This window comes from Pelodiscus sinensis, chromosome 11 (genome assembly GCF_052426305.1).
Source record: "Pelodiscus sinensis isolate ZL-2025 chromosome 11, ASM5242630v1, whole genome shotgun sequence".
Taxonomy (NCBI): domain Eukaryota; kingdom Metazoa; phylum Chordata; order Testudines; family Trionychidae; genus Pelodiscus; species Pelodiscus sinensis.
Window position 1 is genome coordinate 18,456,508 of NC_143062.1, and position 27,450 is coordinate 18,483,957.

The window sequence follows — 27,450 nt, forward strand, 5'->3', positions numbered from 1 at the left end:
TCTGCTGAGGCTCTGCATTTAAAGTGTATTAGGAGCTAGGCTGGCAGGCAGTTTGTCTCAGTTCTGGTTCATGCCAGGTCCGGGAGCACAGACCCCACCCCTGGACAGGGGCTGCTGCCACCCTGTGCTACTACCTCTGTCAGTCTGTGAGGGGAGCTGGTTTTTCAATTAGCTCCGCTCGCAGACCAGCTCCCGCCTGGCACTCCATGCTGCTGCCTCCGAAACTACTGGCCTCGTCCGCGGGGACTACAGAGTAGTGGAGGAACCAACAAGAATTCATGAAGTTACTTGACTATTCAATTAACCGATACTTAACTTCCCTAGCTGGGTTATGCAGCGCCGAGTGCGAGGGGCTGTCAGCGCATGGGAGGGGAGCAGCTAGTGTAAGGGATTGTGAGAGCGGTTGTAGCTGACTGGAACAGGACTGGGTGAGTGCAAGGGGTTGTCTGTGCAGGTGAGGAGGGAGTGAGGAGGTGAGCAGACTGGGAGGTGACAAGAAACCAAGAGGGGGTGTGAAGAGCTGGAGGCAACAGGATGCTGGGAGTTGTACTCTGCCACATCAGCTGTCCCTCAGCCTGGGGCACATTGTCATGGGCACAGCTGGCCAGCACCACAGGGACTCTGCATCCCCAGTTCCCTTTCTCTTTTTTCCTTGCTATGTCTTGTTAATGAAATTCCTTCTGACGCTGACACCTTGGACGTTGGAGGAAAGGCCTGTGAAACAGGAGCCCTGTGGCAACTCAGGCTAGAGCCACTAGAGCAGCTGCAGACATGACACAAGTCTAGCCTAGAACTACTCCAGCAAGGCAGCCGAGCACTGAGCATGGCAGGAAACGCCCCTCCGAGAGGCGTCTGTCTCCGCTGGGCTTAGGCCAGTGCGGCTCTGTCTCTGGGGTGCGGGTTATTCCCAGCCCTGAGAGATGTAGCTGTGCCCATGTTTCCAGTGCCAACCAGCTCCTAGGCTCTAAACCATTGCAGCCACTTTGGCCTACAACCCGCACTGCAAAGCCCTCTGCAGCCAGTGGACTGGGAGAGCCCAGAGCTGATTGCAAAGGCAGGTCAAAGAACTGGCAGCTGGAGTGGAAATTCTCAACACTTAAATGCAGTTCTGGCTACACAGCGTCTGGCTAGGGAGGGAGCCATAAAGCCCCCTTTGCTGGAGTGCTTCCCTGTGCAGCCCTCCATGGCAGCAGGCCCCATTGGGGGAGGGAGGCAATTTGGATTTTATCACTGCTGCCTTGATCCTGGGATTTAAAAACCAAATTTAGGAGTTGGCAACTCTTACTGGATTGAGCTGTGATGCTGAATGCCATCTGGGCGTAGAGGGACTGCACTTTAGGGATGTGGAGGAATGGGGACTAGTGGTTAGAGCAAGGTGGGGCTGGGAGTCAGGGTTCCTAGGCTCTGCTACTGGCTCTGGGAGAGGAGGGAGAGGAGCGGGGTCTAGTGGCTAGAGTGGGGGGCTGGGAGCTAGGACTTCTGGCTTCTATCACTAGGGAAAGGATCCAGGAGTCTGGAGGGTTTAATGTATATTAAATAGTGCATAGTCCACTTTGCACAGGGGTGAACGGTAACCCATTTTCTGGCCAGGATCTCTGTGTTGGAACTGGAAGGCATGGACGTGTCAGGTGTGAGCATGCGAGTGTGTGCACGTGTGTGCGAATGCACGTGGGCCTGCCTTGGCATGGAATCCAAACCGAATTTCGAAGCCGGCATTTATAAACGCTTCCAGGCAGGCCCCCTGCCTGCAGAGAGCTCATTTCCAGATGCTATTAAAAGCTGGATGTAAACACAGCATTTGTATTAGTGACACAGAATGGAGGCTCCTGGGGCTGCCGAGCAAACACGAGGGGGGCTGGATTCTGCGCTTGTGGCTGTTGGTGTAAATCCAGGGCGACAGTGCTGCCAGCAGCAATATCTCTCCTGATTCACACCACAGGAGAGAAGGGAGAATCAGGCCCCAAAGTATGACGACTCATTCACACTGGAGTGAAGCAAATGGAACGACTCCTGATTTACACCAGGCTGGAGGAGGATCGGTCCTGTCTGTGGCAGCCCATCCTCCCCACACTATTCATTCCCCTCCCAAAGGGGGAATGATGCTGAGTGTTTTCTGAAGATGGCACAGCTGTTTTCCTGAGATGTTAGAAAGACATTCTCACCTCAGGGCTGCGGTTGTCCAAGGGCTTCCCAGAGCCAGCCCACCTCTGCTACACACTGCACAGAACTGTCACAGCTGGGTCTGATCATGCAAACTGGTACTGAGTTCAGTGGAACTAGATCCTCTCGGGGGTCGCAGTAGCACTTTGACCCATTTACACCAGCTGGGGGTCTGGTCCCACTGACTCCAGTAACACTCTGGCCGATTGACACCAGCTGGGGGTCTGGTCCCACTGACTCCAGTAACACTCTGGCCAATTGACACCAGATGGGGGTCTGGTCCCATTGACTCCAGTAACACTCTGACCAATTGACACCAGCTGGGGGTCTGGTCCCACTGACTCCAGTAACACTCTGGCCAATTGACACCAGATGGGGGTCTGGTCCCATTGACTCCAGTAACACTCTGACCAATTGACACCAGATGGGGGTCTGGTCCCACTGACTCCAGTAACACTCTGGCCGATTGACACCAGCTGGGGGTCTGGTCCCACTGACTCCAGTAACACTCTGGCCGATTGACACCAGGTGGGGGTCTGGTCCCACTGACTCCAGTAACACTCTGGCCGATTGACACCAGGTGGGGGTCTAGCCTCACTGACTCCAGTAACACTCTGGCCGATTGACACCAGCTGGGGGTCTAGCCTCACTGACTCCAGTAACACTCTGGCCGATTGACACCAGCTGGGGCTCTGGCCTCACTGACTCCAGTAACACTTTGGCCGATTGACACCAGGTGGGGGTATGGCCCCACTGACTCCAGTGGCACTCTGGCCAATTGACACAGGGTGAGGATCAAGGATCCCATGTTAGCCATAGCTCTGGTGGTTTCCCATCATTCATGCCAGACAGATGGGGGCTGTGGAGATCATCTGTTTTTTTTTTTCTGTTAGGTAAATTATTAATGGGTGGGATGTTTGCTCATTTGTTTAGCATAAAGCGACATCTTCCCCCCTTGATTTTAAATTTTATTTTATTATGGCATAAATTTCAATATTTAATCTTCCCTTCATGAATATTACAAGACCCTAAATATTTCCTAACCGATTGCTAACATGCCTTTTATGAAATCGGTCCCGCTGGAGCCGTCAAAAAGATGCTAACGTTTAAAATTCCTTATGACTGGGATGGGGATAGGCTGGGCGCTGGGGTTTAATTTATGAGCAGGGCTGAGTAACCCAGCCTGCTCACCACTTCCCCTTGATGTCATTCTGCATGTTACTGAAGCACCAACCAAGGTTGGGGCTCTGTTGTGCTGAGTGCTGCACAGACCCCAGCTGAGAGCAGAGCCCCTTTGTGCCAGACGCTGCACAGACTCCATCTGGTATCAGGGCCCCATTGTGCCAGGCGCCGCACAGACTTGATCTGGTATCAGAGCCCTGTTTTGCCAGGTGCTGCACAGACCCCAGCTGAGATCAGGGCCCCGTTGTGCCAGGCGCTGCACAGACCCCAGCTGAGATCAGGGCCCCGTTGTGCCAGGCGCTGCACAGACCCCAGCTGAGATCAGGGCCCCGTTGTGCCAGGCGCTGCACAGACCCCAGCTGAGATCAGGGCCCCGTTGTGCCAGGCGCTGCACAGACCCCAGCTGAGATCAGGGTCCCGTTGTGCCAGGTGCTGCACAGACCCCAGCTGAGATCAGGGCCCCGTTGTGCCAGGTGCTGCACAGACCCCAGCTGAGATCAGGGTCCCGTTGTGCCAGGTGCTGCACAGACCCCAGCTGAGAGGAAGTCTCCCTTGGGCCAGGCGCTGCAGAGAGACAGAGTCCTTGCCCTAAAGACCTGCCCATCTAGCCAGACAAAGGGTGGCTGGGAAACTAAGAGTAAGTCTACGCTTCAGCGGCCGCAGGTCCAGCAGGGTCTGCAGACACTATCTATGCTGAGGGGAAGGGTGCTTTTGTCTCTGTAGGAAATTCACCTCTCCAGGCAGTAGCACATCCACCCAGCGGGGACTGGTCACACCCTGGAGAGAGCAGCTGTGCCGAAGAGACTGAGCTCCCTGTGCAGCCCAGGGGAAAGGACTTGCCCACAGTCACTTGCCAGGACAGAGCTAGGAACTGAACCCAGGAGTCCTGAGTCCCTGTCTGACACCCCAGTCACCATCTGCCCTAGTGCTCATGGGCAGGGGCGGATGAGAGTTTTGCGGGGCAGCACAATTTTACAGGGCCCCTCTCACAGGGTGTCTTTCCCCCTTGCCCTGCCCTATATCTGCCGCTGCACATGGGCATGGAATACCCACTGCCACGTGCATATCAACACACACATACTTGTGCACATGCTGCCAGCTCTACTCGTGCACTAATTGGCCATAAAGCTCCCCCCACACACTCCTCCCCTTCTGTTTGTTTAGTTAAGGAAATGGCTCCTAGGAGCAGGGCTGGCAGCTGGCAGGCCATGAATTAGCCAGCCAGCCAGCCCCGCAAAACCCTGCCTCCCTTGACACATCGGTGGCCTGCTGGGCTCCGCCTGGCCTAGCCTCCTGCCTCCTCAAACACCCAGACCAAGCCTGGCCTAGCGCAGCACCTCCTGGGGAGACCTGCTGGGGGTCTCTCACCAGCTGGGCTGGGCAGGGACGGTGCTGAGTCTGGTTGGGCCCAGGATGGCGACACTGGATCATTTATGGGGCACAGAATGTGTCTTTGTACCTGTCCCCAGCTCCCCTTGCTTTGCTCCAGGCGAGCCCAACATGGGCTCCTTCTCGGGCTGCATCCTTGAGGTTCAAGCAGGGTCAGACACACCAGCAGCACTGTAGGCTCCCTGCCAAGAGGGCAGCCACCGGCAGCAGCAATATGCCTAAGGACACACAGCTGGTCAGGGGGAGAAGGATGGAACCCAGGAGTCCTGCTCTGACCCTCCGGCCCTCCCAGAGCGAGGGATGGAATCCAGGCATCTTGATCCCTGGTCCTCATTGCTCTCACTGTTAGACCCCCCAATCCCTTCCCACAGTGGGGACACCAGAACCCAGGTGTCCTGACAGCCCCTTCTGCGTTTGCTGCCTTGATCCCAGCTCTGTGACATCCCCGGGCCAGTCATCTGGCATCTGAGAACAGGCAGGGAAGACGGATCAGCGGCTGTTTTGAATCCTCTACTCCCAGTTCATTACGGGGAGCCATCGCTCCCCTCAATGGACATGTGAAAGCATTGAACATCCATTATGTACACATAAGGCGACATTTATCACCTGCGCTTGCTGCCTTGATCCCAGCTCCGTGACAGCCCTGGGCCAGCCGTCCGGCCCCAACTCCGACAGGCTCATTCATTACAGCCCAGGGTTGCAGGAGGCAGGAACCTGGGCTAGCCAGAGCAACACCTGGCGGAGATTAACTTAGTCCCCATCTCTTGCAATGGATTGGGTTGGAAGGGGCAGTGCCAAAACCCTCTCGCCCAGGGGTGGGGAGTGTCACTGAGGCTGGTTTAATGCAGGGGGAAGTGACAGCAGGAGCAATGCTGGAAGGGTTTCCCGCCAGAATTTCAACTTGCAACTTGCTGCTCTAACCATTAAACCCTGGTTCTTTCCCAGAGATGGGGCTAGAACCCAGGAGTCCTACTCCCAACTGCCCCTACTGTAACCCTAAGCCCTTTCCATAGAGTGGGGGGGGGGAGCAGAACCTATGGGTAAGTCTACACAGTGGCTAGACATCTGCGGTCACCTGGGTCAGCTGACTCAGGATTGTGGGGCAGGGGCTGAAGGGCTGTGAAACAGCTGTGTCAATATTTGGGGCCCTGCTTTAACCACTAGATCACACTCTCGTCCTGCTGCAGGGCACAGAATCTAGAAATCCGGACTCACCATGAGATCCTCAGAGCTATTTGAAACTTGCCCAACCAGCTTCCTTCCCCTTCCCCACCTCCCATCCGAGGAGAGAAAATCCCACCCGTGCCTAGGGGCTTCCAGCTCTCCAGGCTCATTCCATAAGATCCCCAGATCAAAGAAAGGTGGCTTTGCAATGAACACCCCCTCCCTGCAACTGCCACTGCTGTGAGCATGGAGCCTTCCCATAATACCTCCTCTCCTCCTGCGGAAAGGGCCATGACTCACAGCTCCTCTGGCCCAAACCCCCAGGGACCAGCATAAAGGCGGTGCTGGGGCAGAGGCAGACATGGCGGGATCATGCTGGGCGCTGGCTATTCCCTGCTTCCCAGGACCCGCAGGGGTGGGGAGCATGCAGGACTCCAAACACAGTGGTGGGTCTGGCCTGAGCTTCCATGGCTGTTGCTTACAGCAGGGCAGTGTGCAGGCAGCGCTGGCCAGTTTAGGGCACTGGCCTGGGATCCAGAACTCCTGGGTTCTAGTATGGCCCCTCCTACAGGACCTTTGGCAAAGCCTGGCCCCTTGTTTCTCATGTGTCTGGGCGCTGCCCAGAAGCAGTTACACAGAAAGAATGCTGATCTCAGCTGGGGTCTGGGCAGTGCCTCACGTAATGGGGCCCTGATCTCAGCTGGGGTCTCTACAGCACCTGGCACAGTAGGACCCTGATCTAATGTGCTGCTGCAATAATAATTTCAGACACGTCTTCCTTCTGACGGTGTGGTTCATGTCCTGTTTACATGGGCATAAACCAAGAGAGAATTAAATCTAACCCTAACCCCTGCCTTTGCCAGCAGTGGGGAAAGGCAGAAAGGACCCCAAACATCCCCGCCCCTGGGATCCTCAGCACTGTAATCTACGACAGCACAGAGCTCCCAGGATTTAGCTGAATCCCCACCTATTCCACAGCCTGTCCCATCACAGATCTCAAAACCCATTAATATCATTATCCCCGTTTTACAGCAGAAAAAAGCGAGACACAAAGCAGTAATGGGACGTTGCCCAGGCCACTGTTTCTCAACCTGTTTTTTATAAAGGACCCCTTTGTAATATATATATATATATATATATAAGTATCCCTAGGACCTACAGTTTTCAGACTCACAAATGTTTTTTCTACCATTGCAACACGTTTATTTAAACAACTTATTCGTAGCTGGGCGTGTGATGAAATTTTTGGGTGTAAAAAGTACAAAAATAATAAAGTGCTGTAAAACTTTAAAAAAAATCAGTTTTCTCCAAATTTCAGTTGTGTTGATGTACCCCCCCATCCTTCTCTCGAGTACCCCAAGGGTACTCGTACCACTGGTTGAGAAACACTGGCCCAGGCCACCCAGCGGGCCAACTGAAGCTCCAAGAATAGAACTCAGGTGTCCAGAATTCCACTCCAGTGCTCCATCCAATCAGCCACGCTGCCTCCTAACCAAAGCGAGTAATTGAAAAGCGACCAAATCCACATGCCTCCCCATTGCATGTTGGGGATCAGTGCTAGGAGGAGCCTTTACAAAGTAAAATGCCCCTGGGTTAGTGAGTGAAGCAGTGCTCCTGCCGTGGTGTGGGGACTGTGGGGGGTGGCATGAAAGAGGCATGCCACAAGCAATCTCCACTCCCCCTCCCTGGGAAGCTAAAGGATTAGCTCCCGAGGTTCATGTGTTGTTTATTAATCGGGTTCCACAAAAGTTGAGCCCTGTTGCTGTCCATGCTAATCCAAGCCGAATGATTTTCAAATCCATTGCGAAACCAATAATGGCTTAAGCGGGTTTACTGCTGATTGAGAGATAGGGCTCCCAGCCACCAGAAGGAGAAGGATCAAGGGAAGCTCCAGATATGAAAAAAGGGGAAAAGCTGCTGCCTAAATAAATATTTAAACCCCAGGATAATCCCATAAAACTCAGCAAACACTCCCCTACTCCAGCAGCACTGCCCCTCCAGGCTGGCAGGATTGGCAGAGGCTTGCTGTGCTCAGTGGATGGTTGCCCATCATGTGCATTCAGAGGTGCCAACAGCTGTGGTTTTTACCATGATGTTTGACGTTTTCCCAAATTCTCCCTTTTCCCCTGGCTGCCAGAATTGCATGAGAATGTCAGTGATTAATAAATAAATACTCAATAATGTTATACTGAGTCAGGTCTTTTCTCTATAGGCAATCATAGACCTGGTATAAGCCAGTACCAAGCACTCTTCTTCTGGGCTACATGGAAGGAGCAATGATGTCATTTTTATGTAGTGATAGCTGGAAACAACAGAAGCCACCACCCAAGGCCAAATGGCAAAATTGCAGCAAGAAGTAACCTAAGGAGAATTAGGCGTAGTCTACACTTAAAAGTTAGGTCAACATAGCTATAATGCTTAGTGGTGTGAAAAATTCACACTCCTGAGCAGTGTAGTTAAGCTAACTTAACCTCCAGTTCTGAGTGGTGGAAGAATTTTCCTGCCAATCTAGGCTATGTCTACACTGCAGGCTTTTGCAGGCAGAGAGTATGCCAATGAAGCGCTCATTAGGATTTGTCTCACTGTCATTTGAATATTCTCTGCTGATACTTTTTGCGCAAGAGGTTTTTGTGCAAAAACAAGCAGTGTAGACAGGTCCATTTTGCGCAAAATCCCCCCCCCCCTTTTGCACAAGATCCTTATACCTTCTTTTTTGAGGCATAAGGATCTTGCACAAAAAGCATCGGCAGAGAATATGCAAATGACAGCACAACAAATGCTAATGAGTGCTTCATTAGCATACTCTCTGCCAGCAAAAGCCTGCAGTGTAGACATACCCCTAGCTACCACAACTCAGGAGATGCATTAAGCTTCATGGATGGAAAAACCTGTTCAATCTGTTTTGGAAGCATCTACACTACGACACTTCAATGGCATAGCTGTGCTGCTCTAGCAGCCATATGGTGGGCATGGCCTCTGACAAGTTTCCCTGGGGCAGGTTACAAGAGATAGGATTGTTCTTCAATCTGGGTGTGTGGAAGAAAGCCAGCAGGGAGCAGGAGACGTGGTTGTGGCCTCCCAAAGGCTGGAGCTCTTTGGGCACCAAGTTGGTCAGGAATATTCCAGTGGCAAAATCATTTTGTAGAAATGACAGATCTTCTGAGGGAACCCTGCAGGGTTAGAAACTTGCCTGATTTTTGGCCAGATCACCCACCTGGCTCCTTGGCAGCTTAGTGGAAGGACTGTCTCAGGGACAGAATCCCTAGGCTTCCAGGGGTCGTGGCCAATGTTCCCTCTAATTTTTTCCATCCATATACGGAATAATGTTCATGTGCACCAAGGCATGTGTGAATGTGCACCACCAATAGAAACACAAAACCAAGCTGTGGATGCTCTGCTAATCAGCTGTGCAGCATTTGAATTTCTGTTGAGCACTCAACATGGTGGCTCTGCCCTAGAGCCAGGGCACTGGAAGCTCTGGTAACAGCTGGTTGAAACTGACGTTTTGTCAGTTTCACAGCTGCTATTCAGCAGTAGCCAGGCGTGTGAAACTGACAAGAATCAGGTCAGGCGCTGCCAGGGCTCCAGGGATGCACACTTCATTTAGAAAATGCCATGTTTGGCGTTCCCAAAACAAAATACTGTGGGATTTTAGTTCAAGATTTTTGGATGATTCCCACCCCCACCCCCCGCCCAACTCAAAAATTACTGCAGAACAGAAATTCAGTTTCCCAACCCTTTCTGCACAGAGCAAAGAAACTGCTTGCTCGTGTTTGTTTGCACAGCGTTCAGGGAAAGAAGACTGTATGCACATTCTTTTTAAATAAACTGATTGTAAGAAGAATGTACCTAACTCACATCATCAATTTCAACTCCTAATGGAAATAGCCTGGCAAGTCCCTGGACATTGGCAAACTGCTCGGCCAAAGGGTTAGCAGTAAGAGCAGCAGCAGTGCCCAAGAGTTCCAGTCATGAAGCAGGACTCCCAGGTGCAGGGCGAGGTGCAGACTAAGAACCACAAAGAGTAAAGTTCTAGTTTGGCAGGTCTAGAGAAAGCCCAGAAGAGGTTGTGACCTCCCAAGAGCTCAGAATCCAGGATTAGAACAACATTTTTTACTGTTTAGCAACTCATGATTTTTAAGCCAGTTTTACAATTTTCGGAGGCCTGCCTCATGGATTTTGACTAGGGAGAAGCAGTGGTATTGGTGGAATTTGGGCTGTGGTCTCAGTGGATATAAATGGTCACAGTTAATGTCCACCAGGGAAGGTTGCAACCCAGTGTATTTAGATGGAGACATGTGTAGATGTGTGGTGATGCAGTAGAAATTGCAAACTCTGTAATGGCTGGATATCTGTGCAGCACCTGTTACAAGGGGCCCCGATTCTATTGGCACACGTACATTTTATTTAAGGTGCACATTACATCACAGTAGCATGTAGGGGCTGCAAGCATTAGCCCCCATTGTGCCAGGACGCAGTGCTGCATTAACTCCAACCCCAACTAGTCCACCATTGTGTGCAGGGCTGCATAGACTCCAATAAAGATCAGGTCCCCTCTCGTCTCACAGACACCTCTGCAGATTGTGAACCCCACTGTGCCTGGCCTTGTACAGAATGAGAGACCCTCCTGCCCTGAGGCACTTTCAGTCTAAATAGTCCAAGGGGACAGACGGGAAACACAGGCACCAAGCAGGGATGCGATGTAGCCAGGAACCGGGAGTAGAATCAAAACATCCTGTCCCCCGAGCCCACAGGCCAGGCCACTAGATCAGTCTGCTCTGTCCCCGGAGCTGAAGGGCTGCTTTGTAAGGAGAGTGGTGCTGGTCTAACAGTATGGTGGCAGATGGGAGGAGACTTTCAGCGGGCCCTAAGATGGAGAGGGGGGTGCATAAAAAAACCATCCAGTAGCAGCCTTGAATTAATCTGTCACTAAGCGTGCAGGCAGCGGCCCCGGCGCGTCCGTGATTTAGATGAATAATTGAAACGCTCCGATACATTTATTATCCCTTTAGTGCAAAAGTGGCAGAGAGAGACGAGTGGTAATTGAAAAATAGAACACAAATCTCTTGGTGAAAGCCTGTTTCTTATCACAGAGTAAACATGTCAGGCCTAATAAACAAGAGAGACGCTGGGGTGGGGGGAGGGAGGTGTTTGTTGATTTAGTTCCTGATTTAAAGCCCCTGACTCTATTTCTTCCCCACACAAAAGACAAAAAGGGCTTTTCTTCCACCTCCCCCGGCCCCCCTATAGACCCAGGACAAAAGCAGTTTACAGCTGGACTGTCAAAGGAGAGAGCTTTGGACTCCTCCACATTCAACTGGCTGTTAGCGGGGCCCAGCAGGGCCCAAGGCATGTCTGGCATGGGCCCTGTGGTGCCCGCTAGCTGGGCTGAAATGGGGTAGATTGCTGCTCAGGGGGCAGATAAGAGTGTGTGGGGTGACTTGGCCAAAAGGGGTCTCTGTGCTGCAGTGACCAAGGCTGGGGGCTCAGCACAGGGTGCTCTCCCCTGGCTGTCACTGCTAGCCCCTAGGAACCTGTGCTGCCGAGAGCAGGGATGTGGAAAGTGCTTTGCTCTTTGATTTCAATGCCCCAGTTTGGTGCTAAGGCGCAATGTGCTGCAGGGACCCAGCTGGGGGTGTTCTCCCCTTTGACCCTGGTGCCTCATCTCAGAACCTTCTCTGACGATCTGTATAAATGTGCAAGGATAATACTGATAGAAATGTAGCCGTGTTAGTCTGGGGTAGTTGAAGCAAAATGCAGGACAATGTAGCACTTTAAAGACTAACAAGATGGTTTATTAGATGATGAGCTTTCGTGGGCCAGACCCACTTCCTCAGATCAAAAAATCTTTTTGAGGAAGTGGGTCTGGCCCACGAAAGCTCATGTTAGTCTTTAAAGTGCTACATTGTCCTGCATTTTGCTTCAAGGATAATACTGCTGCCTTTCCTTTTCCTCTGCAAAGCCTGTGGAACACTGTGCCTTTCCTTTTCCTCTTCACCCCAAGAAGCCGTCCTGCAGCGTGGCTTGAGGAAAGGACTGGGGTTGATTTCCATGAGGACAGACAAGACTTCGTGGCGTTCCAGGCTCGATGGAACGATTAGATGGTCTAGTCTCCCTCTCCTGTACAGCACAAGTCAGAGTCTAGTTACACCAAAGCATCTCAGTCCTCACGAGACTGAGCTGCTGTGAGCTCCAGGTGGACAGCAGTTGAGACCGAGGGGCCACCAAATCTTAAGACCCCTGCACTGGCAGGGAACTGCTGAGATGAGCCATGCCCAGCTGATCCCAGTGGGAGACCCGCCTCCCATGCTGCAGAGAAAGGCAAACAACCCCAAGGTCCTTGCCAGTCTGACCCGGGGGAAATTCCTGATCCCAAATCTAGTGATCAACTGGACTCTGATCATCTGTGCAAGACTCACCAGCCAGGCAACTAGAGAGAGGATTCTCTGGGCTAGCTCAGAACCTGGCCCACCCTACCCCATTGTCCCATCTTCAGCTGTGGCTGATTCCTGATGTTTCAAAGGAAGGCGGGGGGGGACCCAAACCCAAAACTCAAATTGAACCACCCCAGAAGACAGATGGCCAGCTGTGCTTCATGGGGAACATTCCCTTCCAGCTTATGGGCAACCAGCTAAAGCTCTGAAGCATGAGATGAGATTAGAGTCATTATCTAAATGCAGAGCTGGAAAAAGTCTTCTAGAAGGCAAATAACCTCTCATACTTCAGAGCTTCTCTATCAAAGGGTCAGGAAGATTCTTCTCCCCCCCCCCCCCCCCGCCCCTTCTTCTCCCATGGGCAGTTTCTGCTTTCAGGGCCATGACACAGCCAGGCTGAATGGACCTTTAGAACAACTGATCTTTTTCTCCTAAGAAACAAAATGGGAGTGACTCCGTGCTAAGCAGGGAGATGAGAAACAAAGTCATTTTAACTCTGTCCCTGCCACAGCTGACTCTCTGTGAAGGAAGGACGCCACGGCTGCCCAATGCTCCTCTGAAGCTGAGCGCTTGTCCCTGGAGTCTAGGAATGGAAGGACTCCCGTCGCAGACAGATGGATGAATCTCTTTCCCAAAGCCCATGGGGGAAGCAATGGAGATGGCATTCTCAGTTAGCTGCACATGGGTTGGAAGTTTAAAAGAAACCTAATGGAAGATGCTCTTGGACCTACAGGCAAGAGGGCAACTTGCCCTAGTGAACAGGACTAAGGCCTGAGACTCATGTTCAATTCCTGGCACTGCTGAGTGATTTTGGACAAGTCAGTGCCCTGTCCCCTGTCCTGTGCCTCTGTTTCCCCCTCATAAAGTGAGGATAAAGGTGCTTTGTAAAGTGTTTTGAGTTCCATGGATGGAAAGCACCATCAAACAGGGAGGAGTCTGAGAGCTATAGAGCAGGCAGGGTCCCATCCCCCCTTCCCCGAGAGCTCAGGAGTTACAATGCATGATCGCTTGTTTGGCACGGCGAAGGAGGTAGGGGCTCCAGTTAAATGATAAAATCCTGGAGATCAGGAGAATCCAGTGTCTAGCGCAGTGTTTCTTAAACTTTTTAAGACTAAGGAACACCAATCAATAATTTTTTTTTATGGGGAACACCAAAGATTTTTTGTTGAGCAAAAAAAAAAAGGTCAGAGGAAAGTAATTGAGCAACAACAAAATAAGGGGGCGGCCATTTTGAACTCTGTTGTTCTCCGCAGCACACCTCCGACTGCCTTGCGGCACACTGGTGTTCCCCAGAACACAGTTTAAGAAACACTGGTCTAGCGAGAACGCTGCTGGACCCCACTCCCCTTTTGAAAAGGCCTACCACAACTAACTCCCTTGGTACTAATAAACCCCAACCTAGACTCCCCCCCCCGTCCGCTCTAAACCCCAACATTGACCCCCCTCTCCCAAGCCCCAGCATTGAGGTCTTCCAATCTAGCCTGGCTGCTTTGCTGGAAGATATGGCAGTCAAACACCAGATATTGGGTTCAATACAAGGGAAAGTGCAGGAAATTCTGGATGACCTTAATAGGTCCTTCTGGCCTTAAACTCTATGAATCAGAGTTCTGAGCTAGAAAAGGAAGAAGGAACCAGACACTCTGTGAAACCCACTAGGGACTTTGCTATGTGCTACTGATTTCACCTAAAAGGTGCTTAGATAGTGATGCGTGCAACATGTGATGTGTGTGGATAAAGGGTGTGTGTATATGGTCATCTCCCCCCACAAGGACAGCACCATCCTCATGGAGACTGGTTATCAATGATAGGGCATGTGTGTATGAATGGAAGCTGTGTATATGTGATATGTCTCTGTATGTAGATGGTGTGCCCAGATGTGTGTGCACATGTGTGAGTCTGCATGTACACATGTGGGTATGAATCTGTGTGTGGCCAGTGCATGTCCCTGTGCGTTTCCAGACATATATGTGTATGCATGTGTACAGATGTGTTGGGGTGTGTTTGCATCTGTGTCTTATGACTGTGTATCAATAAGGGTGTCTGAGTGTGGAGGGGTGTCTTTGTGTACGTAGCTATTGTGGGTGTGTGTTTGTCTGTGTGTATGAGGTAGCTTAAGTAATTCAAACATCTGAGCCAAATGAAAATATATGGAGCCTGGGACAAAGGGTAAAAAGTGATTTTCTTTCTTTCTTTCTGCCGCCTGTGGTGGGGGAGACGAGGGGTGTGTGTGGAATCAGAGACACAATGTGGTCCTATTGTTTGGTTTTCAACAGAAGCACCGGCCTGCATAAAATCCAGCCATTTGCTGGCATCTGCCCCACGGCCTCTGCTTGCTCCTTTGTCCTGTCACCTCTTTTCAGCTCTGTGGTTTCTCCCCTAATGCCCAGCGAGGCTGTTCTGAGATGGGAGGGACCCAGCTTTGCTTATCCCTGCTCCAGATGGGTCTGACAGATCCACAGCACCTCCTGATCCTGCTGGGGCTGGACTGTAAACTCCTGTATTGAATTACCAGGCTGGACCGACCCAGGGGCCATCCACCCAAGGCTCCCATAACTCCAGCAGCCCATAACCCCTAGCTGCTGCAGGGGCAGAAACCCTGCTGTGAGGGGTTAAAATGTCCCCAAGGACTTTTCCCATGAAAGAAAAAGTCCAGATCCTCCCTGGTGTAAATTAGTGTTGTTCCATTGACTCCAGGGGAGCAGAGCTAATTCTCACCAGCTGGGGATTCTGCCGATTCACACCAGCCCTGGATCTGGCCTCACTGACTCCAGTGGAGCTATGGCTGATTTACACCAGCTGTGGCTCTGGCCCTGTGACTCCAATAGGGTGATGCTCATTTGTACCAGCTGGGCATCTGGCCCCAGTGACTCCAATAATGCTGTGGCTGATTCCCACCAGCTGTGGATCGGGCCCCATTAATTTCAGTGTGGTGATGTATCAGCTGCTACAGGAGCGTTACCTCTATAAGGATTTGCCCCAAATGCTGAGTGTGGCGTGTTCTGTCCCTCAACGTCCTTGTCGGGAAGAACAACTAAGTGCCTTCACTTGGATTTTATTTTCTACCCTTAAAAGTTGTTTTGCAATCAAATTAAAGAGAGAGGATGAGGCGGGGGGAACATGGCCCTTCCTCTAATGCACTCACACCACTAAGTGCCATAAATCTGAGCCCAGTGTTAAAACACAGGACCTCAGAACTCTGCTGCTTTACAAAAAATCCCCATAAATCTCCTCCAAGAGTGGACTAATGGACAGAACGGCAGCATGACATGGGGAGAGCGCTCCGCCACAACCCTGCCAGCAGCTGTGCTCTCAGCACTGCATGGAAAGGAAGGGGCCAGCCCCAGTTGCACCCAGGATTAGCAGTATTGTGAGAGCACAGATCAGAGCCCTCACTGTGCCAGGCGCAGCACAGACCCAGACTGAGATCAAGGTCCCATTGTTCCAGGCACTGTACAGATACTAACTGAGACCAAGGCCCCACAACACAGACACACACAGACAGACAGCCCTTGCTCCAAGACTAATAATATGTATTGACAAATAGCCTTTTACCCCCTTTGTGCAGATGGAGAAACTGAGGCATGTGGCACACTGAGCCAGATTTATAAGTGCCTTATGGCCCCAACTGGAGCCAGATTTCTCACAGGCCATAGCTCCTATTTAGGCATCCAAACAAACCCAAGCAGATTCTTTCAGAGGCTTTGCCAACACTTGGCTGGGTAGGCGCCGAACTCCCATGATTACAATAAGATTTCGCTTTGGAACATTGTACTGGGTGCCTGTCTGCATCTTAAGACAACTCCCTATCTTTGTGAATCCCGCCCCTGCATGCCTCAGGGTACCAGTGTCCAAAGCATCTGAATGCCGGGTGGCCTAAATCCTGTTTTCAAAAGAAACTTAAATCCAGTTAACTCCCAATGGCTCTTACATGCATGAATTCCACGCTGAAGTGGAACAGAGCAGAACACAGTTTTCCTGTTCTCTGAATATTTTGTGGTTTTGAAACTTTCCCCCGGCCCAAATTCGGATGAAAATCAAAATCTTGACTAGTTTTCCGGCATTGGGGGCAGTTGCAAGAAATGGGAATTTTTTTGCCAAACATCTTTTGTCAAAAATTCCTCACTTGCACTACTCCTACATGTGAGTCACTCTGTGAAAAAAAGGATGCTGGTTCCTAAGTCACTTAGACACTTCCAAAATGTTTACCCAAAGCACCTAAATCCCGCTGGATCTTTTTGAAAATCCTGGCCAGTATCTGACATGGCCCGATTGCATGGCCAGGTGTTCCTGCTCTCTGTTACTACACAACACACACGTGTCCCAACAGGGGAATTTACAGGAGTTATATTTAGCTCTGGGCAGTGGCAGGAGTCCTTCCGAGTTGTCAGAGAGACCATCTTGCTCGCATAAATCTCGCCATGCGTCTAAGCGAGCCCTGTCACTTCTCATTAACTGGGAGATCTACGTGCATCCTTTCAGAGAGATAGAAATGGATTTGTTCTTTGGCTATTTTGCTGATTAGGTTTTTAAAATGTTCCCTCAAACGGAATCTTTCTGGCTATTGCTGAGTCAATGCAAGAGAGCAACAAGCCACCAGGCTGGAGAGCCAGGGGGTGGGCCTGGGGCTCTGGCCTTAGGGGTTCTATTCCTAGATCTATCACAGGCTTCTTGGACAAGTCACTTCAGGTCATGTTTTCAAATGTGGCGTAGGCATTTAGACCCAGATCCTCAAAAGTACTGAGGCACCTCACTCTCATTATTGCCAACTCTCACTGAAGGGAGTTAGGTACCTTACTAGCTGCTGAAAGTCAACACAAGTCATGTCTGAAAATTAGATTTAGGCTCCTGGAGGATGCATGTACTCCTGAAAAACTTTGCCAGGCCTCTACATTAAATGTCAGTGCTGAACAACTTTAAGTATCACAACAGTCTCACAGGCACCAGTTTAAATCTGGAGTGACTCCAGACTGACACCTTGGTAAATGGGATTGGAATCCACTCCCGCCCAGGCTACATTTCTATAAAGCCATATTTCCAAGTGAACCTGGGAAGCCTTTGCAGTCTTGAAAGAAACAAATTCTCATTTACATTTCTCTTAAGCATGACCACACCATTGAAATGCAGCCACCTCTGGGGTGGAGGTCGGGGGCTGTTTAGACAGGTATCCCTCACTTGGTGCGGAGATGCAGCTGCCCCCTCTGGGATGAGGCACAGCTACAGATACAAGCCATATGGCAAACGCTGCATGCCATGTTAGGGGCAGAGTTAAAGAGGAGAGGCAGGTACCGCTGAAATGCAGGGATGCAACTAGGATTTTAAACGAACACCTGTTTCAGCCCAGGAGCTATGGGGGTATGATACTGCACTAGCTAGCTGATAGGGATGTGTCCAGTGATAGGTGGAGAAAGGTGTGTGGGGACAGCCAGATGCCTACCACAGAGATCTGGGCTGGCATTGCACCACGTGGGAACACATGGTGTGCACGGATACAGACTTGGCCCCATTCATTTTGCTAATCTCATGCTCTGCAAACTTGCCAATCCAGAAGGCCAGGTCCTGCCTCCCCTTCCCCCCCTCCTGCTGCCATGGCAAGAGACTGAGTGCTGTACCCGCTGTCGGTATTTGCGATGGGAGAGGTCACATGTTAATGGGCTGGTGGATAAATCCCGCCCGGCGCAGTTTATCATCAAGTGACAACTCCAGGCCTTTTAAAAGTAGAAATAAAATGGGATCTTGGAGGTCAGGGATAAATAAGGGAGCCATTACGGCTGGCAATGAGGAGGCCCCGGAGCGGGCAGGGCTGGGCGGGCGGAGGTTGTTTGTTTTCCTGGGCCATTAATTTCCCCTTCATTGCATTCCCTGCTTCAGGCTCCTGGCGCCACCACCTTGGGCTGTGACTTTGTGAAAGGGCTTGTGCTAAGTAGGGCTTGCTGGGGACATGCCTGGGCTGGGCGACCCAGTGCTGGGGAGTGGAGAGGGCTCAGTAGGGGGCACTCTAAGCTTGGAGTCAGCACTGGCCTTCATGTGCACACGGGGAGGGGGAGAGAGGGCTAAGGAAGGGGCCCTCCTCTCCTCATGGGCGGTGCTGAGCCCAGTGGTGCTCGGGTGCAGCATGCTGGAGGGAGCGAGGCTGGGGGCTCAGATGCAAGTGCTGACCACGAGGGGTGCTGTGCTCAAGGAAGGGGGGTGGGGTGCCCAGAGAGAAGCACTCGCAGAACTAGTGTTTGTGCTGGAGTCAATTTTGACCCTCCTCCCTTGAATTCCCACCCTCGCTTTCAGCTGCTCTCTTCCAGCCCTAAGCTCTGGCATGGTGTTGGTCTGCACTGCTAAGCACCCCCCCTAGAGGCAGCTGCATCTCAGCACCAGGTGAAGGATCCCTGTGAAAATCGAGTGAAGTGACAGGGCATGTAAGACTGTGTGTGAGAGAAAGAGGCAGGCGCTGTGTGCGTGTGTGCGCGCGCGTGTGTGTGCAGCAGCATTTGTGACTAACCGACCCTGCCCCTCCCCGCCCCCACACACTCTGGCTGCTGTGCAGACAGGCACGAATGGCTGAACCATGACTGCCCAAGCAGAAACCCATCCACATGTCCTGGCGGAGAGGGACTCTGTGGGCGCCATGTCAAGGCCAAGTCTGGCTGCGGACTAGGGAGAGTGGGGGAAGGTGAAGGGGCCTCGAGGGAGCCAGGGGTTACACTGTGTGTGGAGGGTATGGGGACAATCTTCTAAGCGGCCTTCTTTCTCACCGCCACTCTGATGTGATCCCAGCAGTGCAGGGCGGGAAGACACCTCGAGAGGCAGGGCCAATAAACCATGACCATCTCTGACAGCTGTTCACCCAACCAATTCTTAAAACCCTCCAGTGCTGGGGCATCCAGTCTCCCGGCGAGCCCATCCCAGAGCCGAGCTTTGCTTAGAGGCTGAAAGATCTTCCTCATGCCTGACCTAAATCTCTCTTGCTGCCGATCGGGCCAATTATGGCTTGTCCTGCCTTCAGCGGCTATGAACGGTAAAGATTAGAATAGCAATCCGTCCATCCGCCCGCACCCCAGCTCAGGGCCCCATTGTGCTGGGTGCTACACAGACATGCAAGCATGGCTCAGACTCTGCCAGTCTAGATAAAGGGGTGCGAAGGGCAATGTTCCCTCACATTTTTTTCCACCGGTGTGTGGAATACATTTTGTTATGTGCAGACGTGCACCACCAGTTGGAACACCTGCTGCCATCTGAGGGTGCTGTGGGTGCTCTGCTGATCAGCTGAGCAGCATTTGAATCCCTCCTCGCTGGCCACCCAAGGGCTCAGCTTACAGGGAACACTAGTGAAAGCTCCCCCAGTGTGGATGTGATTAGACCGGGATAAATGTGCTTTATACCTACCAAGCTAGTCTCAAAGGGAAGGGGAGGAAGCTGAACTAAGGAGGTTAAGAGGGGCAGGTAAATCATTAATCACATAGTTGATAAAATTTTTATCGACAACACGATTAGTCGACCAGGGAAGCTCAGTCCTGGCTTGCGCCGGGTCCAGGAGCTACCCCTGGTGCGACTGCATTTTAAATATAGTAAGAGCCAGGTGTGCAGGCAGCCCAGCTCTTACTACATTTAAAATGCAGAGATGCACTGGGGGTAGCTCCGGCTTGCTCAGTCCAGGCTCCCACTGGGTTCAACAGCCCCTGTCCACAGGGGTTCCTGGTGGGGAGCTGGGGCCCCCCATGGACAGGGGCTCCTGCCAGAGCAGCCTCTGCCCACAGCGAGCCTGGGCCCACTGCAGGCAGAGGCTGCTTTGCGACAGTCTCCCCTGCCGCCCCAGGCAGCAGTGTGGGAAGGGGGGCAGACGGCACCACAGACACGGTGCTGGAGGGAACCAGCTTTTAAGCCAGGTCCCCCCAGCACCAGCTCCTGCCTGATACAGAGACAGCAAGAGGAGGGGAAGCAAGTAGCTGAGTAGTTAACTAGACTGCTCACTTACTCCTCTAAGCTGCACTGGTATATTAACAATCCCTAGTTCTTCTATGCGCTGCCAGCAGCAGCTCCCCCAGTGCTTCATCTAGGGACTCTAGCCACAGTGTCTCCGGGGCTCTAGCCACTAGGCAACACTGCTGTTTAAGGCGCTTTTATAGCGGTCTAACAGCATCCAACCTTGCACTGCTATAATGAGATTGGTCCCTTCACAACTGACAGGCTTCTGCCAGGACACAGTCTGTACACAGCACCCCACAGCCAGAGACAGTCCCTGCTCCGCAGAGTTTGTTATGTAAACAGAGAGGAAACTGAGGCACCAAGTGGGGAAGGGACTTGCCCAGGGTCAGGAATCGACCCCAGGAACCTGGGGTCTCAGTGCTGCCCCAAAGACGGCTGCTCACCCGCTCTCTCGCCGTACACTTTGACACACACGTGGGAGAAAGTCAGTAATTCAAATAAATTCAGTATTGATTTCTTTGTTCCTCCACACACAAACTCCAGCGCAAAGGTTTAAATTTCACACTCACCGCCACCGCCTCCAAGCAGGGAGCTGTTAGCTGCAAAGAGACAGAGAGATCCCAAATTATTAAAAGGATATTGGCTAGAGAGACGTTATCACACACAGCCGTAGGCAAGGCATGGAGATTTCTGAGCACATGGCCATGGCAGGCCCCTTGTACGCATGGGGAAAGGTCTTAAAGCCAATGAAACAGAGGGGACGGGAGTCAGGACCCCTGGGTTCTCTCCCCAGCTCCGGGAGAGGACTGGGGGGAGTAGGTTAGAGAGTGGAGCAGCCTGGGTTTTGAGGCCCCCAGGTTCTGTTCCGGGTAGTGGGGGGCTGACAGCAAGGATGCCTGGGTTCTCTGCCTGGCTTGCAGCGTTGTGGGGGGATCAGAACCGCAGAGCGCTTTAGATTTCCAAGCCACTTTACAAACACGAACCAATTAATCAGTGGCACTTAGCACTTGGCAGATTGGCTGATGCCTACGGTGGGGCCACTTTTCATTCCAGGACCTCTCTGGTCACCAGCCCCTATAAGGAGGGGGGGGATGGGGCTCGCAGTGGGGAAAGAAGCCCCTTCACAACACCAGGGCATGAGATAATTATCCCCTTTCCCCCCAAAAAAACTCTCCACAATGTTGGGAAAAGGAAGCACCCACGGTCCTGGCTGGGATAAAAGCCTACTGATAATCTCTCCATGGCCTCTGGTCCCTTTCACTGGGGGTCTCACAGCATGGCACAGATGCCAATCAAAGGCGGCAGGGCAGCAGTTTCTCCCGCTGTGAGATGGGGAAACTGAGGGCAGAGGGAGAGGTGGCTGGGGAAAGAACTCCAGGAGTCCTGACTCCCAGCTCCTCCTGCTCTCATCTATTTGTTCTTGCTCCCGCGCAGAGCCAAAAATAGAGCCCTAGCAACCCTCTGCTGTAACTGCTAGTCCCCACTGCCCTGTCCCATCTTTTGCAGACATTCTCTGGGTCTCTTGGCTACAGCAATGGCACTACGGGGCTCAAAAGCCAGACAAGCTTTCAGTGTGTGAGGGGGTGTTTCCAAGGTGACAGGAGTCTGATGCGATGCTCCTGTTGCCAAGGTAACTCCCCGGTAACAGGTGCTAAACCATCAGCAAATTGCCAGGGCATGAATGAGGAGCGGAAATCTATCTGCTTCAAACCCCAGTCTAGCTTTGATGGATCCCCTCTAATGAGGGCTGGGCTCTGATGAGCTTTACAAACAGCTCAACAATAACAAGTCTGGCGCTGAGATGCGGCCACCTCTGGAGTAGGGTTAGGGGGCTGTTTATAGATGCCTTGTCCTGTGCTGAGAAGCAGCTGCCTCTGCCGAAGGACCTGTTTCCATTTGGCTTTGCACTGAGATGCAGCCATGTCTGGGGCGGGGCAGGGCAGAGGGACTATACAGGGATCTCTCACCCCACACTGATATGCAGTCACCTCTGGGACAATGCCACACATGCTACCCAAGCTCATCCCTTAGGTTTCTCTTCAGTTTTCTGACCCTATGGCTAATGCAGGGTTTCTGTTCTCCACTCATCTACTTAGAGCGTAACTGCACTCCCTGTTCCAGAGCACCTCTGATTTACACCAGTCTGAGCACAAACCAGCCGGGGCGACATCTGGTTACCAGTTCCCACTGGTGTGAGAACAAATGAATGCAGTGGGGTTAGTCCAGATTCCCACGGATGGGAGCAGACCAAGTGTGGTGGGGTTACTCCAGATTCCCACAGGTGGGAGCAGACCGAGTGTGGTGGGGTTACTCCAGATTCCCACAGGTGGGAGCAGACCGAGTGTGGTGGGGTTACTCCAGATTCCCACAGGTGGGAGCAGACCGAGTGTGGTGGGGTTACTCCAGATTCCCACAGGTGGGAGCAGACCGAGTGTGGTGGGGTTACTCCAGATACCCACAGGTGGGAGCAGACCGAGTGTGGTGGGGTTACTCCAGATTCCCACAGGTGGGAGCAGACCGAGTGTGGTGGGGTTACTCCAGATTCCCACAGGTGGGAGCAGACCGAGTGTGGTGGGGTTACTCCAGATTCCCACAGGTGGGAGCAGACCGAGTGTGGTGGGGTTACTCCAGATTCCCACAGGTGGGAGCAGACCGAGTGTGATGGGGTTACTCCAGATTCCCACAGGTGGGAGCAGACCGAGTGTGGTGGGGTTACTCCAGATTCCCACAGGTGGGAGCAGACTGCGTGTGGTGGGGTTACTCCAGATTCCCACAGGTGGGAGCAGACCGAGTGTGGTGGGGTTACTCCAGATTCCCACAGGTGGGAGCAGACCGAGTGTGGTGGGGTTACTCCAGATTCCCACAGGTGGGAGCAGACCGAGTGTGATGGGGTTACTCCAGATTCCCACAGGTGGGAGCAGACCGAGTGTGGTGGGGTTACTCCAGATTCCCACAGGTGGGAGCAGACTGCGTGTGGTGGGGTTACTCCAGATTCCCACAGGTGGGAGCAGACCGAGTGTGGTGGGGTTACTCCAGATTCCCACAGGTGGGAGCAGACCGAGTGTGGTGGGGTTACTCCAGATTCCCACAGGTGGGAGCAGACTGCGTGTGGTGGGGTTACTCCAGATTCCCACCATTCTAGGCAGTACCAGCTGCTGACTGACACTGGGATGCTGGAAAATAGGCTGGCTGCTCACCAACATTCACTCTGTCAGCTCCCAAACCAGACTCTAGAAATGAACAGAGGCTCCCAGTCTTTCCCCCGAGGAGCGGGGGAGAAGTGAATGGCCGTACCCATCCCCTATGCACAGGGACCACCCTGCGTAGAGCTCCAGGGTTTCCTCTCTGCCCTCATTCCAGGGCCAGGCCCCCTGTCTGCATCTGGCTCCCTGTGGCGGAGCAATGGATTATATGGTTATATTCCTGGCATGGAGGTGGGCCGGACAGAGACTAATGTCACCGGCTCCCTTTGCTCTCTGCAGCAAGCAGCTGGGGGAGAAGGAGCAGCATCTCAGAAATGTGCAGGGGCAGGTGAAGGGTTCAGAATGACTCAGCGGGGGCTGCTCTTCCCCCCAGTCAGTGCTGACCCCTGCTCCCCAGCATGCCACTAGGGAGTACTGTGCAGCAGGGAGCCCGGTGAGGGGCAGTGCTAGCTCCAGTGCTCCAGCATGGTGCTGGAAGGTGCGGCGCTGCAGGGCGGGGAGCAGTAGGGCACGCTCTTTGCTCTAAAGCAGCAGGCTTGCCCCTTAGTATGGGTCTGTGCCACGCGTGGCACAATGGAGACCCTGGTCTCGACCAGGGCCTGTGTAGCCGCTGGCACAGCTGATACTGGATTCGTCACCGCCTGTCTTACTATTACCCTGCTAAACGACTCCTCGCCCCAGAGGTGGCTGCATCTCAAGACCAGGCAAGGATCTCTGTATACACAGCTCCCCGTACCACTCCCCAGAGGTGGTTGCATCGCAGCACCAGGGGAGGGATCCTCTGTATAAACAGCCCCCACGTGGCTCACCAGAGATGGCCGCATCTCAGAACTGGGTGAGGGATCCCTGTATAAACAGCTGCTGTGCCCCTCTCCAGAAGCCAGTAAATGGTGAAATGCAGGGGCAGGAGTTGGGATAAAAGGACAGAGGAAGAATCTGGTATTTCAGGGGTGACCCCAAGTCACCTCAGTGAGAATCTGAGCGTTCTCATATCTCAGACCCTGCTGTTCCTCCATCAAACCCGCTCCTCTGGGGCGCCTGTGTGCAAATGCATGGTTTGAAATGAACTGTTACTGCAGGCTGTGCTTCCTGGGGACAACAAAAGAACCGCCGAGATTGCAAGAAAAGGCGGCTTTGCGCTCTCCCTCCTTGCCGAATCCCCTGTGAGCAGCGCTGCCAGACAGTCCTGGTGCTGCGTGGGCTCGCTGGGCCAGGCTCATGTGTTTGAGCAGCGCTTAGCAAACCACACCTTGGCCACTGGACAGCAGCCTGAAAGGGAGCCGGGGGATGGGGGCCTAGGAGCGGGTTAGATTATAGGGCCAGGGCAGAATGGCTATGAGTGTGAGGGGGTGTGCACAAGAGGGCATATGCATAAAGGCGAGGGGTGGGACGTGTGGAGTGGGGCAGTGTGAGTGTCTGAGGATCCAGGGATAGCTAGATAGTAAGGATGTCAACATGTAGTTGACTATACGATTAACCGATAAGCCTGGGCTTATCACTTAATCTTGTTGACTACATGCATTCCCACCCCTTTGCTGCCTCTGTATCAGAGGCAGCAAGAGGGGGAGCAAGAGCCGGTGCCCATGAGGGGATTAGCTTTAAGCAGGCTGCCCACAAGCACCAGATCCGTCGGTCCCCCTCTCCCCCCGTGTTGCTGCCTCTGATAGAGAGGCAGCAGTGTGGAGAGTAAGGGGGATAGGCTGGAGCTGATATGCATGGGGACCTGGCAGGAGCGGATATAGGGCAGGGCGAGCTGGGCGGCCGCCCCGGGCCCCACGCTTCAAGAAGCCCCGCGCATGTGCCTTGGTGCCACCGCACATGTGCCGTGGCAAAGGGGGGCCCCGCGAAATTGTGCTGCCCTGGGCCCCGCGAAATGTTCATCTGCCCCTGGGACCTGGTTTGAAAGCCAACTCCCCACATATATTGGCCCCATGGATCTATCTGCCCCCTCCTTGCTGCCTCCTATAGAAGCTGGGCGGGGGGGAGCAGGAGCTGGTGCAGGGCGAGGGGAAGCTGGCTTAAATCCCGATTTCCCCAGCACCAGCTCTGCAATGCCCCCCCCCCTCCAAGTTGCCACCTCTATTAGAGACAGCTGAGGGAGCAGGGAGGTAGGGGAGGCTGCCATGAAGCAGCCTCTTTCTAGACAGGGGCTGCTGCCACCTCCTCTTGCTGCCTCTGTATTTTAAACTAGCTCCCCCCCGCGGACCGGCTCCGGCCTACCACCCCGCCCTGCTGCCTCTCATACACAGGCAGCAGCGCGGAGGGGCAGGGGGCTCCCCGGGAGTGGGGCCAGGAGGTCCCTGGCTTCCAGCCCTGCCCCCGGGACTATCGAATAGTTGTGTAACCGCTAAGATTTCATGCCGACAGACAGGAGCTGTGGGGAGATGGGGGATTCCCAGGGGTCAGAACCCAGGGGAGGGGACAATCCTGCATGGGGCCCCAGTGTGGGGTGAGGCAATAGATAGGTCAACCCTGCTCTGCCCAGCCCCAATGGCTTTCTGCGGGTCAGCCCAGTAGCCTTGCTAAGAGTTTCCTCAGGCTCTGAGACTTCACCCTGGCGGGACCTGCTACCGGTGCACTTCACCGCCTGCTTCAGAGACCACATTGATTCTGTATCACCCACGGAGCGGGGCCTCCTGAACAGGCTCGGCTTTGATCCAAGGTGCACCATTCGCCACTGTTCCTGAACAATATAAACAGCTCCCTCGCCCTGCCCCAGAGGCAGCTGCATCGTGGCACCAACTGACATAAACAGCCCTTGTGCTCTGCCCTCAGCAGGGCCAACAGCCTTGCCGGACCCAGGGCAAAGTGGGGGGCCCACCTCTGTGCTCCTGGAAGGGGAGGAACCTCAGATGGAAGGGGCAGGGCTGGGGGAAGCCAGCCCCCCACACTGCCTCTGCCTCCCCTGGCAGCCCTCCCAGCCACCTGGACTGCACCACGATGGTGCTCTGCTGGCGATTTAAAGGGCCCGGGGCTTTGAAAGCTGCTGCGGTACCAGTGGCAACAGCCGAAGCCCCAAGCCCTTTGAATCCCTGGGCCCAAGGGCAATTATCCCCTTTGCCCCCCGAACCTCATCAGCAGGCCTGTACGCCCCACAGGTGGCTGCATTACAGCACCAGGCAAGGGGACCCTGTATAAACAGCCCCTATCTATGCCCTGCCCCACACGTGGCTGCAGTGCAGCACCAGGCGAGGGGGCCCTGTATAAACAGCCTCTATCTATGCCCTGCCCCACAGGTGGCTGCAGTGCAGCACCAGGCGAGGGGGCCCTGTATAAACAGCCCCTATCTATGCCCTGCCCCACACGTGGCTGCAGTGCAGCACCAGGCGAGGGGGCCCTGTATAAACAGCCCCTATCTATGCCGTGCCCCACACGTGGCTGCAGTGCAGCACCAGGCGAGGGGGCCCTGTATAAACAGCCCCTATCTATGCCCTGCCCCACAGGTGGCTGCAGTGCAGCACCAGGCGAGGGGGCCCTGTATAAACAGCCCCTATCTATGCCCTGCCCCACAGGTGGCTGCAGTACAGCACCAGGCGAGGGGGCCCTGTATAAACAGCCTCTATCTATGCCCTGCCCCACACGTGGCTGCAGTACAGCACCAGGCGAGGGGGCCCTGTATAAACAGCCTCTATCTATGCCCTGCCCCACACGTGGCTGCAGTACAGCACCAGGCGAGGGGGCCCTGTATAAACAGCCCCTATCTATGCCGTGCCCCACAGGTGGCTGCAGTACAGCACCAGGCGAGGGGGCCCTGTATAAACAGCCCCTATCTATGCCGTGCCCCACAGGTGGCTGCAGTGCAGCACCAGGCGAGGGGGCCCTGTATAAACAGCCCCTATCTATGCCGTGCCCCACAGGTGGCTGCAGTACAGCACCAGGCAAGGGGGCCCTGTATAAACAGCCCCTATCTATGCCCTGCCCCACAGGTGGCTGCAGTGCAGCACCAGGCGAGGGGGCCCTGTATAAACAGCCCCTATCTATGCCCTGCCCCACAGGTGGCTGCA

General features: G+C 53.5%; 1 protein-coding gene across 4 annotated transcripts in view; it reads right to left on the reverse strand.

Moving 5' to 3' along the window:
• The window catches only part of MACROD1 (mono-ADP ribosylhydrolase 1), a 227,060-nt gene that overhangs the window by 33,329 nt on the left and 166,281 nt on the right, over positions 1 to 27,450 (reverse strand). For 3 of the 4 annotated variants that reach the window (XM_089781167.1, XM_075939105.2, XM_075939106.2), the window contains exon 4: positions 20,813 to 20,842. The exons of the other annotated variant lie outside the window; for it this stretch is intronic. In XM_089781167.1, the coding sequence (XP_089637293.1) occupies positions 20,813 to 20,842 (30 nt within the window). The remainder of the gene's footprint in view (positions 1 to 20,812; positions 20,843 to 27,450) is intronic. 4 annotated transcript variants of the gene reach the window in all.